Raw genomic sequence first — 15,009 nt, 5'->3', positions numbered from 1 at the left:
TTCCATGTGAGGCATCAGGGGAGAGGTTATGAACTGCTGAAACCCACTGTTCTATCAAAATATGTATATCTTTAGTGCATATAAAGTTATGAGAATTGTGTTGTATGTTTGTCACTAATACATGCTGTAGTTGCGGAATCATTCAGATCTTAGCTCCCCAGAGGCAACAGCAAGGAAAGTAACCAACACCCAGGCACGGTATAATCCAGCAAAGGAGCTACAATTCAATAACTCATCTACATGAGGCCACACCTGGGGAATTGCTCAACCTTGCCTGGAAACTCAGCAATGCCCCCAGACATGCCTGGACTTGTGCTCCCCAAGCACATAGGACTGAAGGTATAAAACAGACACAGTGGCCCCATGCTGGGCCTTTCTCCTTCACGTACCTACGTTGCAAGCAAGAAGGACACTCTGAAGACTTCAACTGGGGACTGGCCCAGATTTGAAGGGTGAAGTCTGTGTACTATGAACTGCAATATCCAGTGGAATAAGAAAAACTGCTTAATCTAGATGTTGCCCAGTCTAATAGGTTTGAGAGTTTAAACTGTGTGCTTATATTTTCTTTTGGTAACTAACTCTGACTTTTTGCCTATTACTTAATATCACTTAAATATCTATCTTTTTAGTCAATACGTTTGTTTTACTGTTTATCTTTACCAGAGAGTTTGCCTGCACCCTGGGGAACCCATCACAGCGGGGTGCTGCAGAGCCATGCTTGAGAGATAGCCAACCCTGTTACAGGGCCTGGGCACATCAACCTCTCTCATAGCCTCATTCCCTTGAGAGTCAGTATTCATGATGCTAAAGAGTTTTCTGGTCCTGCCAATGCCCTCCCACAGCTCTGTGCTCCTGGTAGGCATAGGGCCCCTGATTACTCATTCTCTTGGGAATGGGCTCCTGGAAACACATGGATTCTCTGGACCTGCCAGACCTCTCTGCATTCCAAGAGATGGGCTCCCCATCTCCATGTTGTGTGTGGGCCAGCTGATAGTTCAGCATGGCAGAAGCAGAGACCCTCTTAGAAGAGGAATCATAAAGTTATTCTATACTGTACTAAGTGACCACTGCACCTTCCCATGTCATGGGGAAAATGGATTGAAAGTCTGCTGCCAAATGCAAAATTTGTTCTTAAGCCTTGCCAGATGGTTTAAGATTCAAAAAGTAATTGAAAACTCAGTTACCTACCCATTTTCAGTAGCACTAACCACATATGGTTGTTTCTCAAAGTCTCTTGCTTTCGCCAAGCATGTTACTGAAGCAGTATGACCAAAGAGAATTTCTTTAGATGAAATCTAGGAGAGCAATGCAGTTATTTCACTTAACTAAAACAGTACTTTTCTGTATAAATCATCAAGTAATCCAAAGTTAAGAAACACCTTCATTATTAATTTTATTACTGACTGGTAAACAGTACACATTGTATTCCTACATAAGGCCAGATTTTGCCCAGCAGCTCCAAGGATGCACAAGCAGAGAAGTGTGTAAGCAGCACTTGCCTTTTTCACCCCTGCACACAGCAAGGTACAACTGTAGTCCCTGTGATCACTGTGGTATAAAGACTGCCCATTTTGAGTGGCTTCTGGTGTGCAAGATGCTCCAAAAGAATCAAAACAGGACAGCCCCAGCCCTGCCACCCAGTACACATGGGATAGCAGAAGTGGCTGAGTGCACTAAGGGTCTGATCCAGCAAAGCACTTAAGCAATAGGCTTCACTAAATCCAAAGGACCTATATTTTGATGGGCAAAAAAAAAAAAAAGAGTATATTTTTCAATTAAGTTAACTTAACTTAATTGGAAAGCCCCATTAAGATGCCAGCAAACATGGTCTGAAGCCATGTTAGCCTAATATTATTGAAAAGCCTGTTAAGATGCTAATTAACTCGTTTGAAAAAGGCATGCTCATCGGTACACCTGCAAGCTGTGGGAGGAAATCTGCCTCAACTCCCACCGGCAAGGTGCAACTTCGCAACACCCCAACCTGCGTCTGTTTGTAAATGGCATGCTTGAGCCCAAATGAAGAAGAAGCAAGAGCATGCTTGAGAACACAGCAGAATCAAAGCCATATGAATGATGGGTTACAGTAAATACACATTTTTGCTACAAAATTACATCACTGATGTGTTTTACACTTCATCTCACTTGGTCTTCATCTTTCCTCAAACAGTTCATTTGTTCATTCACAGAATGTAAGTCTTTCCATTTCTCTTAATTCTTTTATTCCTATCAACCATATTTCTATAATGGTATCTTCTCTGGAACTAGAGAACCACACTTTGCCACTGATTTTAAAGAAGAACTCTCCAGGACAGGACCCATCATAATTATACAGATTTACTAACTGCCATCATCTGCTGCACTGGATCTCAAACTGTGGTCCATGGCTCACTAATTGTCCATGGAACACTCAAAGAGGCCTGCAAAGAACTGGCTGCTCCTGTGAGATTTACATTTTATTTTCACATTTATTATGTTGGTTAATTCCTTTTCTCCAACAAAAAGACCCACACACATTATCTTTTACATTAATCGCAACTGAGTTACATATAGTCTATTAATAATAAAAAGGTGAAACTCCAACAGGTTATTTGACAGACAACGCCACAGTGGTCACAAACCTTTAATTCCGATGAGAGATTCCAAAGACATATTTGCCCCTCTTGACTTCCTGTAACAACAGTCTTCTGGTCATCTGTAATCATTATGGCAGTGATGCTGTGAGAGGGTGCTTTTTTCCCCCACAGTGCCACAGCTGGCACTGAGGTCTTCATAGTGAACAAAACCTGAAAATAAAAAGAGGGTAAAATAGTTCCAAGTAACACAAAATATGAAAAATATAATCCCAAACATTTCAAAGGGGTGATCACATGTTACTGTTCAAGGAGCATAAACTGAGATTTTGAGAGTCAGGTAACTGAACAATGATTGGTTGCTCTTGCTATTACAATACTACTTTCTCATTATTGCCACCTAGTTATAAAAGATTAAGAATATTTTGGGAACAATATGGTTTAAGACCACTGCAACGAATACGATTAATTTAATTTAGATTAATATGATGACATTTCCAAAAACAAAAAAACTACTCAAGTCATGGTTGTCCAAGCAGCTTTCCCCATAACCACTCTCTGAGATTTTCTATTTGGGGAGAGTTTGAGTTCCAAAACTGTGCTTTAACTCCCTTTGTTTGGGTTTGGTTTTTTTGCCTCGTGCTGGCTCAACTTGCTGGCCTAATTCTTTTCTTGTGTAGCTTCCATGGGTCAAAAATCTTGAGGAACAACGGCTATCTCATATTCACGTAGTGACTTTTTCACCATACTTTTTGCTGTTCAGGTTACTATGCTCTGAAAACTAATTGAAGTCTGGAGTGCTCCCATTAATGTCAACTGCAAAACTCCCTTTGTCTTCAAAATAAATAAGACAGAGATCTGAATATGGTTTGCTACATTGCCTAACTTGTCTAAAAAACATGGATCTTCAAATATTTCCCATTGTTAGGATTCTTCTAGGTAGTAAATCATGTGCCCGACAAGTATGTCTTCTCCTGGTCATATCATGTGAAATGATTGTTGAAAGGGGGAACAGAGAGGTGTTTGAGTGCTGGATTTTGCACCTTCAAATGTAAGGTTTTTTGCACAGGAACACATACACACGTTTTAACATAAAGTTGATTATCTACCTATCATTATTTGGTTGCTCGTGCCAAAACCTTAAAAGGGCACTGTAAACTACAGTTTTAGAATTTGACTTCTAAAACTTTATTTTTAATTCTCTGTGAACTTATATAAAATATTTTTCCTATCCATTTTGTGCTTATCCACTTAGCAATCACTGAAGTTTTACTTTTTCTTTCATTTCTTCTACAAAGTAAACATCATATCAGCTTAACTAGGAATATTCTTTTAACAGCAAAGCAAGCAGGAGGAGTTCAGTGTTTCTGTAGGTCCTATAAAAATGGGAGCTACTAATTTAACAATTTTAGAATAGGTCAAATTTTGGATCTGAGGATTTAAGAGTGTCCCTACTATCTAAATTCAGTGGGATGTATTTAACACTTCGTGCTGTGCTTCCTTCTGATGACGTTTTACAGTAGTTTGCACTCACTTTGCACAGTTATAAAATATTATACTGGCACAAGGAAGTGGAAAATCAGAACCAGTATTTTTACCAGGATATTTGATACTATACAAGTCAAGAATAACAAAAGAGTGTCAAAACCCAGCTAAAATTGTAACAAGACTCTAGAAAAGACTGGTAGAAAACAGATTTATTTATACATTTTTTTTGTTGTGGACAGGCTGCTATGGATGAAGAACCATCCACTGTCTATTACCAAACTATTGCAGAAGACAAAATATTACAATTAGAAAGGAGAGTAGGTTAAATTTGAAATTTTATGAAAATATTTTGTACTTGTCTTTTTGTACTGTAGCCTCTCTAAGTATAAAAGATCCATAGAAGGCACAGAATTAATGTAATATTCTTTAGTTGTTATTTTTCCTCTGCTGGTCGAATGTCTTTTTCAGATCTGATTCACAAAACACACAGCTAAAGAAGACATTCCATTTTGCATAACAGTTATCCTGTTAGAATGTGTTGCTTTTGAGAGTTTTTTAGAAATACTGTGTACACATATACACTTTGTCTGACAGCATTTGGCTTTATCAAAGTTATTTTGTTATGAGGATGCACCTAAAGCAAAATTTCTTATATTTTATCAACAGATGTTTATCAGAGTATACCTTTTAAAAGGTATAATCTGTTTCCACAAAGTCAAATACCGCCAGAGGCATATCTGGGCTACATGTAGCTTATCAGCAGCACGCGTTAAATTCCACCAGCTCTGTCCACTCAAGCATGTCTGATTCTTGGTATTAACCCATAACCCGACTCTCAATCAAGCTTCTTTCAATGCTAGGAAGTGACTCAGCTTGGATCCATAATAAATATATTAAACTTTGACCAAAAATGTATAAAGAATCAGAAAAAAAAATGTTAGTTGTTTGGGGAAGTGAGAGGTAGGAACTGTAATATATACCTTAATATTGCAACAATGCACTGGCAAAACCCTGAAGTTCAGATATTCAGTGAAGAAATTCAAAATACTCATGTACCAACACCATGTTAGCAAATGCAGTTAACAACCAATTAAAAATATAGAAACTATGATTAAAAGGCTATACACGTTTTCTATCAATCAAGACATTTGGGCCTGATTCTTAGTTATATTAGGGCCCTTTTCTGCCACTCTTGCAGCAGAAGAGGACTTACTGGGTATGGAAATGGCCCTCTGAGAATATTGCTGGAACATGGAGCCTCCTCAGCTGGTGCAGAGATAGCAAAGGGGCTATGCACCAATCTGTCTTCCAGAACTAAGGCAGACGGCAGGAACAGGTGAAGGTGTTTAGGGAAGCAGGCCAGAGCCCACTGCATTTAAGCTATTCAGTTTCTCCTAGGCCTCACTGGGATCAATGAGAAGCAGAGTGTATGTCAGAGTAGCCCTGAGGCCAGCAAGTATGTGAAAGAGCCTGGAAATTCTGAAATGAGCCTTATGGGATGGCTGACAAATGTTATCTCCTAGGCCAGGACCAGACTCATAGACTTTAAGGTCAGAAAGGACCATCATGATCACCTAGTCTGACCTCCTACACAAGCTTTCAGATGCAAAGGTGACTTACAGACACCTTTACACTCCTGCCCCAAACATAGGAACAGACTACCTGAGAATTAGATGTCATTATATAATTCTCAAAGATAAGAATCTTAACTCTCAAAAGCTCTCTTGATGAGAAGTCTATGGGTGTCAAGAAAAAAAACTGACTCCTGTCATTCCCTGAGGAGAACTATTTCCCTCCCCCATCCTGTTCCCTGTCCACAGCCTAATAAACTCCTTCCTTTGTCCTCCCAATGGACCATCATGATTACGCTGCCCAGAAGTCTCCTCTCAAATGGCTATCTCACCATCTTACACCAAGCTACAAGCCAGAGCTTCCCCTCCTCTGGCTTGCCTAGTGACCATGTCTTGCCTCCCTTGCTGGTTCTAGGGAGGCCTTAGCAACAGTGTGTTCTACAGAAGTGCAACACAGAACATTATTAACCTGGAAAAACTGTGTCATGAGTAAAGTACAGATCATATAATTTAGAGGATTTCAGCAATTTTACTTTTGCAATTCTGGATCATTTGCACAGAATCTAAACTGTAATTAAAAACCGAAGGCTCCCCTTATGCAGGCAGAGCAAGACCACTGGAAGCTAGGGTAGGGGCTTTGAGGAACCAGAGAGCAGGTGGGTCACGCTGTCCTGGTATGGATGTCAAATAGAAATAAATTCATGACTCCATCTCCTGATTGATTTTTCTTTATGGACGGGGAATACCAGCAAAAAAGATGTGGGAATGACCAGGAAGTCTCAACACTGAGCAGAGAGGAGAGGGCTGAGTCACACCATGTAGAGGTAGTTGCCACATGGGACTGGAGCTTGCTTTCTCTGTAGAACCCCAAGATCCGTAAGGTAAGCCAACCATAGCCCACCTCTTCCCCTACCCCTTTGGTCCCTGCCCTAAGGAAAGCATTTGTCAACAACAGACTTGCTGGGCAAGTCACACGTCTCTGTGCTTCAGTTTTCCATTTCTAAAATTAGAATAACAACACTCCCCTGGCTCAAAGAAGCAGTCTGAGGATAAATTTATTAGTGTCCATGAGATGCTCAGATGCTAAGTAGAAAACCTAAAAACATGCAGAGAGATATGAAATGTAAAAACTAAGCTTACACCCTGTTGAAGTCAATAACAACTCCCCCCAGTTAACTTTTGTATTGAGTTTCCTATTGGAATCCTTCAAAGAGCAGTATATCATTTATTGATAAAGAATAAATGATCCCCCTAATTGTGAACATAGACGTCAGAGCACACCGTTTCTGATATGTATCATCCTCTGAATGATGAATCTCCCTCTCCAGGAGTTGCTGCCTCAACAAGTTGGTGCAATGAAAAATTGATTCTGACAGATGCCTCATTCCAGACGTTACAGGCCGTCATTCAACATGTGACTAAAAGTTCCTCAAGTAGAATTTATATAGCGTATAAAAAACTTCAGAGAGAACTCTGCAGGTAGTACAGTGAATCTACCACCTACCAGAAAAAAATCTTTGCAGGTTTACGTTTCTAATTATTGTATCTTTGCTAGAACTTCATATTCTTGGATTACACATGTACTTTATTTGTTGTTAAAATATGTTAAGAAAGAAATTCATATTAATAAATTCCACAGCTTTCAGAAACTAATTAATTGCAGCCAGAAAATACATTTCATTACCACAGGTGCAAAAACAAATGCATACTACAGACGTGTGGTCAACAACAATAAAAGAATTGAGATGTGAAAGACTTACTGCTTTTATTAGGTCAACAATCGAACTATTTGAGGAAAGATGGGATAAGTGGGTTGAACTGCATGTGTGCTTCCTCTCAGGCTTGCAAAATTCTACTTACCCAGCGAGACTAATATATTTTTGATAGGTGAGTAAAATATCATTAGTTTTTTTTCCATGAGCTGCCTCATCATGGTAAAATGTAAGGTAGTAAATTTTAAGGCACAGGCTGGAAAATTTTCATGACAGTTTTGTAAGGCTGCTGTAACCAAGAACCTATTTTATTTCCATGTTTCTGTTCTGTTCCTTGGCTTTTTTTTCCTGACACCTCTGTTTTACTGCTTATGTTAAAAAAATTAATGGTCCTGTCAACAATTTTGTTTATCTTTAATAAATAAAATTAGTTACTTTCAATAAAGGTATATTTTGACCTGCAGCCTACAGTCCCAGTGTGAAATACTCACACAACTCTCACAAGCTCCTTACACATTGTAACCGTAACACACATCATCCTTAAGGAAATAAGTGTTGGTAGTAATTAACAGAATTTTCAAAGAATATAATATAATAATTTCCAGAGCTTTAAAATTCCATTCATTCGCTGTCTGCAGCAAGTAAGAAATTCTCTGCGAGAGGCATTAAAAAAAAATCTTGCCTTGACCATTACATAACTTGCCAAATGTAAACCAGTTGTAGAATATAGTGCTGTCTTTCTAAGTCTCCAGACACATAGCTCCAATTCTGCTGCTGTGGCTGCTAATAACTTTGCTGTTCATCTCAGTTGTCATTCCGAACCCTGTTTGTAGTCATGAAACTTAGAAGCATAGGTTAACTGCACTCTGCTACTGCTTGGGGAGTGGGTGGGTGCATGGACCTGTATGCAGGTGGGAGCAATGGAGGGGATAAATTAGAAAAAAAGAAATATGGTATTGAGAGATATTTGATGGAGAAGTGGAAATACAACAGAGATACAGAAGTTATAGGGGAGGAGGTAGGAAACACAATGTTGAAAAAGAGAAAGAAATAAAGGGGTGAGCAAGAGAAGGACAAGAGGACATGTCAAAAATAGGAAAAGAGAACCATGATAATAAAGAAAAAATGTTGTTTAAAGACAGAAAAAGACAAAAATTATAACAAAAGCAAGAGATGTATTAAATTATATTTTTAAAGTTATTAAATAGGAAGTTGATTGACAATATATTGCCAAATATGGGCAATGTTTGTAATACTGTAAACATTTAAGCTAGGGATGCATCTGTCAGAAAAACAGAGGAGCAAGACGAGAGCGTTTTAGGCAATCACAGGATGACTCTCAGCCATCGATGTTATGTGATCATGAAAAAAGGCAAATGTGATCCTTAGATATATCTGGTGATGCATTTCCAGTAAAGATAGGGAACTATTAATGCCAGTGTATGAGATGCTGATTAAAATCCTCATGGAATACTGTTTACAATTCTAGTTACTCATGTTCAAGAAAGATGAATTCAAATTAGACCTGGTACAAAGAAGGGCTAGCAGGATGATCAAGGGAACGGAGATCCTATCTTACGAGAGGAGACTAGAATAGGCTGAGAGGGAATATAATTGCTCTCTGTACATATATAAGGACTGGAACACACCTGGGAAGGAGAAGAGCTATTTAAACTAGAGGACAATGCTGGTACAAAAACAAATGGGTATAAACTGGACATTAATTCATTTGGGTTAAAAACTAGAAAATTTCTAACCATCAGAGGAGGGAGGTTCTGTAACAGCCTCCCTATAGAAGTAATTGGGGCAAACAGCCTAGCTAGTTTTGTAATGGAGTTTGATAAGTTCATGAATGGAATTATATGAGAGGTTTGTCTGCATTAGTAGGGGCCTGGACTTAATGACCCAAGCGGTCTCTTCCAGTCCTATGTTATTAAATACAGTACACAGTGGAGAGTGCACAAATGAATGGTTTCTTTAAATTGAGGGGACGTAGCCTCAGGGCGTATGGAGGCATAAGTATGCTTTCCTTGTTTAGTAAACTCTAGTCATCGGGGAAAGTGTGTTGGGTTAATTATTCCAACTCTGAACATATCGACCCCACATCCTCACTCCTAATGGTCCTCTATATTCCTGCCAGGACCTTAAGGATCTCACATATATTATTCAGTTCTGCTTCAAAAGGCCTCCTCCCTTCATATTCCTCCTTCAGACCGCCACTGTACTTCCATCTTAAAACTTAATGGGACTCCTCTTGGGATCTGTCAATGCTACTCCTTAATCGGCCAGAGGAGTCACTGCTGAGAGTGACTTACAGCTCTCCCCTGGGATATGAATGTACTGCCTCTGCAGTCCAAAGGAGCAAGAGACTGGGACCCGGAATCAATACAACCCATTTTAACTAGCAAGAACCACCTAGTAATACCTTGTTTGTATTTCTTGAACAAATGACACAAGAAACACTTATTTCATTCCACACAGTAATTCACCACAATCAGAAGGAGCACAGCAAGGGCAACACCATCTCCCAGCTGCTGATTACATCAAAGGTTTGCAGCACAAATTCAATTTTATAATGTTAATCTCAGCCTGCCACTCAGAAATTTTCTCTGAGGGATATGATTTTTCTGTGGATTTCATTTTAAGAATGATTTTCTTCTTCTACAATCAATAAAGATATGTTTTCATCAAAAGACTCTATCTTGGTAGAATTCAATTGGCCATTTCAAACCCTTTTGGTGACACAATATTAATTAAAATAGTTTATGTTGCACCTAAATTGGAAAATGGGGCAGTGAAAACAGCAGCTACTCAGAACATGTACTTAACACACTACCACAGTGTACAGTAGAATAATCTTCACCTCCTTGAGGTGGTCATGTTATTTTATAAATTATATCATTTTAAACTTACTGAAAAAAAGAAAATGCAAAATTACAGTGTGTGTGAGAAACAGTATAAATTCTGACCACCTCATCCCCAGACAATGAAGGCTTCACAGAAATTATTATCCTCTTAGCTAAACATTTACATAGCCATCAAACATATTTTTGTAAGCTAATAAAAGAGACTCTTGCTGATTTTAATGAGAGTTCTCAGGGATTCTGTATTTAACTTTGTAAAGTTATTTGAATAAGAAATAAATTATTTATGTGGTTATGGAACCACAAACATAAATTATTTTCTATCCAGTCATTTACTATCTCCATCATTGTTGCATTTGAATGCTTTTTAACATCTACAGCAACAGCATGATTTAGCTACAGAAAATGAAATATCCTTTTGTAGTAAAGTAGTGTAAGTTTTCACAAGGGTATGAACTGTTGGTAATTCTTAAATGAGTAGTGTCATGGAAGCTTTCTTGTATGGGATTCCATACAAGTTATTTATGTGCTGAAACAGCTTGCTGAAAAACCTTAATCAGGCTTTGCAAAATTCATTCAACAGTGTCAATAGGAAATCTTCTCTGATGAGCCAGGCCCATCACTTCACAGAATATCAGGATTGGAAGGGACCTCAGGAGGTCATCTAGTCCAACCCCTTGCTCAAAGCAGGACCAATCCCCAATTTTTGCCCCAAATCCCTAAATGGCCCCCTCAAGGATTGAACTCACAACCCCTGGTTTAAGCAGGCCAATGCTCAAACCACTGAGCTATCCCTCCTCCTGCAGAATGAAAACTTTTATTCTTTAAGAAGGCCCACTCACATTGACTACAAGTGTATCAGGATTTCATACTAATTTTATACCCATTGTAAAGATTATATTAGGAACAGTTAACATTCAGAAAGTTAACAGTGCTGTCTGCTGCTTCTGCAGACAGGCAGCCCCACTGAAGCTGCTGCTTATTATATCTGTTGTGTGGGCAGACCCTTGCACCCATGCAAAGCCCCATTGACTTCAGTGGGACTATGCATGGACAAAAGGGTCTGCCAATATGGAGATGACTGCAGGATCAGGACCACTGTTTGTAAAGTGCTGTGGAAAGACAAAGACTATTGAAGTGCTAAGTATTAGTGTTATTACCCAAGCCATGTCAGCCCATGGACTGAAGCAGAGTCATGTTTAATTTATGTTAACTTTGGTAGAATTTCATTTTTATGAGGAATCCTGGGATTCTAAAATGCATTAACCTGCAAAACATGTCTGCAATTAAGTTGTTTTAAAGTGAAAAGAAAAAGTCTTAGAATCCAACTAGAAGTCAAGAAGAAGTGGAGAATCTGAGAAAAAAAAACTCCATGAAGTCTCATGAACAAATTGACAAGCAGTGCACAGCCAACTATGTTTTAAGGTAGTCAGAGTTTGTCTCCCTTAGGTGACCTTGAACTCATTTAGCATAAAAACCTGCTGATCAAATAGGTAATGTTTTGGGTTCTGCTACACAGTACCCAGTAATGTTGAAACAACAAACAAAATTGGAATCAGTTACAGAAAGGAAACAAAAAAGCATTTTCCATACCTATTCTATGGCCTCTAATTAGTGGTATAATCACCTCTACTTAGTAATGTAATTAACTGTATCTTACTGAAGCTTTGCAACCCCAAAATTCCCCTTATATTTTCACTTTGCTATTCATCCATCTTTGTGTATCTTCTCCAATATTAAATAGATGACTTCCCTGCACTGTTCTTTGTTATATGGCATACTACTGTTTAGTGTAAACATTTCCTAGTGAGTTATTACACATACTTTGGAACCTGCTTATAAGCAGCTCAGATACAAAGAAACTCTGTTTAGAGTGAAGTAGAAAGAAAGTTCAAAATTGATTCAATGCATTGAATGTGCAGATTGTGCTACTGGTTACAGTGAGCACCTGCTTATAGCGAAGGTGTTGTCTTAAGGGGAAAAAAACTTCACTAGAAAGGCCTACTAGTGTAATTGAATATTCATAGATATTTTAGATATTTAGGTCAGAAGGAACCATTATGATAATCTAGTCTGACCTCCTGCACAGCGCAGGCCACAGAATTTCACCCACCACTCCAAATATGGTCATATTAACTAGCAAACTTGTCACACAGAAGTAATACACTGCAATGAATATCTGTGCTATTAAAGTTCCTAAATATCACATCTTTGGCATACTGACATGTCAAAACTTGACAAAATGGTTATAAATGCTCTGTTGCTATCACTAACACTGGTTAAAAAAGTATCCTGACAGCAATGATGAATCAATGCAGTAACACCACAAGAGTTCACGCTGATCAGAGTAAATCTCATAGAACAAACTCTCAATAAAAGCAACACAGAACCAGACCAGTTTAAAGGGAAATGGGAATCAACAATCAGCTATTTCAAATTGAATAGCATAGGACTACAATAGGAAAAATAATAAAATAGTTGTACTGTACAATAGTTTCAAACCTGCGTGCACAAAGTTCATTTACCTAAACATAAAAGCCCTCATTTGGATTGGAGAAGAGGTTTTTCAAAGGAGTCTAGTGGATTTAGATACCTATCCTCCACTAAAATTAATGGCAGATATGAATCTAAATCCCCTACGTTGCTTTGAGAATCCCAATCTAGATGTCTAACTTCAGGCACCCAAATCTGAATATTACAAAATGATATAAATGATGGTATTTACCTGACATTCACATGGGTCCAAATCCTGAGGTCTTTACTCAGTTTTTACTGTCTTTACTTAGACAAAACTCCCACTGACTGCCATGAGGTTTTGCTCAAGTAAGGACTGAGTAAAAAAAGTGAGTAATGCAATCAAGATCTGCACTTTAGAAAATCTGATTTACATAGCAGATTAAAAGATCTAAAATCATGCTGCAAACCATAATGATCAAAGATATCAAGAGCAATGCTCTTCTTATCCACACATAGGTGAAAAAATCCCACCAAACAAACAAAATAATAGCACAAAAAATCTCATACCTACCAGAAACTCAGGCTGCTCTCCTATCCTCACAACAATGCTTTGGGAAGCAAAAGTCTGTGATATCCCCCTAATAATGAGATATTTAGTAGTTATTATTATTCTCATTATTAGTGCCTAACTGCCTAGAGGACCCAGTTGGGGATCTAGGCGCTGTATAAATACATTAAAAAGACAGCCCCTGACCAAAGCACTTCCAGCCTCAGTAAAATGTTCTCCCATTGAGAACTATGCAACCCCCTATAAAACAGTCACTTGTAAGATGCCTTACAAGTTCTGTGCGTCACAGAAAGTGACTAAAACAAACAACGAACTTTAGTCAGACGATGGTCGTGATGGCCCCTTCTGGCCTTAAATATCCCACAGCCACAAATAATCCACACCACTAACCCCCCAATCTCTACCCCTGTCGGTCTGGCACAGTGTGCAGGGCTGGCAGGACACTGAGCCCCCCATGCCCCAGAGCGCCCCGGCCCACGAGCGATGCAGGCTCGTGCTGGTGGAGGCAGAAACTAACGGGGCCCCAAAGGGGCTTGACAACGTAGGAGAGGGGGAATCTCACTGGAGGGGGTGGGGGGTTGCCTGTCCCCGGAGGGGACAACGCGCGCAAGCGGAGCGGCTCCCAGCTCGGATGCTGAGGGGCAGCGCAGGGGCAGAGCGAGCCTTACCTGCGGCGGCTCCCCGGGCACAGGCCGCGGGAGGAGGGGACGGGGTGCGGAAGAAGAAAGCGCCGCCAGGTTTGATGCCGGCTCTGGAGCGCCTGCACCCTGGCCTGACCCCGCCTTGGCTGCGGACCGGCCGCCGCCGGCCTCCTGCGCTAGAGGTGGCCCCAGTGCGGCAGGAACTCGCCGTCCCTGCTCCCGACCGGCGGGAGAGGCCGAGCCCAGGCAAGGCCCGGGACGTGGGCAGGAAACCCGCCCCGGCAGGAGACTGGGGCAAAGTGGGGAACGGGGCTGCACTGGGTGATGCAGTCGGGCCCCCTCCCACACACACCGCGCCGCAGGAGCGGAGAGCGGGCTCCCCGCGGCAGGGCGGGCAGCCAGCGGGGTGTACCCAGGGCAGGCCTGCCAGGTGAGGGCTTCCCGCCTCTCCCAGTCGCACTGCCCCCCTGGCTGCAGCTTCTGCAAGAGACATGTCGACAATCCGGCCTGTTTCTCACATGGTAATGGGGCTTTGTATGCGGTGTAGGGGTAGCCCTGTCGGTCCCAGGATATTGGAGAGACAAGGTGGGTAGTGTTGCCAATTCTGGTTGGACTTATTCCTGGAGGTTTCATCCCCTGACAGAACATTTAATTGAATATTAAACTTTAATTCCTGGAGACTCCAGGACAATCGTGTTAGCAATGGGCTCGTCTTCACCAGCAGCGCTTTAACGTGGCTTGTGTGGCCGCGGTGCAGGCCTGGAGAGAAGAGCTCTCTCAGCGCTATAAAAAAAACCCACCCCCACCAGGGGAATAGTTGAAACTTGCTGTGATGGGGGGAGGGAGGGTTTCACACCCCTGAGCGAGAAAGTTGCAGCACTGTAAAGTGCCAGTGTAGACAAGCCCTGAGGGTAACTTTGGTTGGTGAGAGAGACAAGCTTTCACAGCCACAGAGCTCTTCAGGTCCCGGGAAGGTACTCCCAGTGCCACAGCTAACTGGGAGTTGGAACAGAGTTTAGCATAACCAGTTAGCACACAGCCTAAGGGCTAGTCTACCCTGGCAGCGCTTTAACATGCCTTGTGTGGTTGTGGGGCAGCACTGGAAGAGAGCTCTCTCAGTGCTCGAAAAAAGGCACCT

The 15,009-nt window shown here is 40.7% G+C and overlaps 1 protein-coding gene across 3 annotated transcripts in view; it reads right to left on the bottom strand.

Moving 5' to 3' along the window:
* WDR72 (WD repeat domain 72) overlaps window positions 1-14,312 on the bottom strand; it is a 180,863-nt gene extending 166,551 nt beyond the window's left edge. Inside the window, exons 1-4 of one of the 3 annotated variants that reach the window (XM_048867764.2) lie at window positions 13,899-14,312; window positions 13,234-13,300; window positions 2,619-2,783; window positions 1,189-1,295 (exon numbers count right to left, since the gene is read on the bottom strand). In XM_048867764.2, coding sequence (XP_048723721.2) covers window positions 1,189-1,295; window positions 2,619-2,771 — 260 coding nt within the window. In that variant the 5' untranslated portion in view covers window positions 2,772-2,783; window positions 13,234-13,300; window positions 13,899-14,312. Of the gene's footprint in view, window positions 1-1,188; window positions 1,296-2,618; window positions 2,784-13,233; window positions 13,301-13,898 lie in introns of those variants that run through there. The other 2 variants (XM_048867765.2, XM_075133073.1) reach the window with 2 other exon arrangements.
* Window positions 14,313-15,009: the final 697 nt, after the last annotated feature.

The sequence above is a fragment of the Caretta caretta genome, chromosome 10 (assembly GCF_965140235.1).
Source record: "Caretta caretta isolate rCarCar2 chromosome 10, rCarCar1.hap1, whole genome shotgun sequence".
Lineage (NCBI taxonomy): Eukaryota > Metazoa > Chordata > Testudines > Cheloniidae > Caretta > Caretta caretta.
This window is presented reverse-complemented; position numbering and strand designations above follow the sequence as displayed.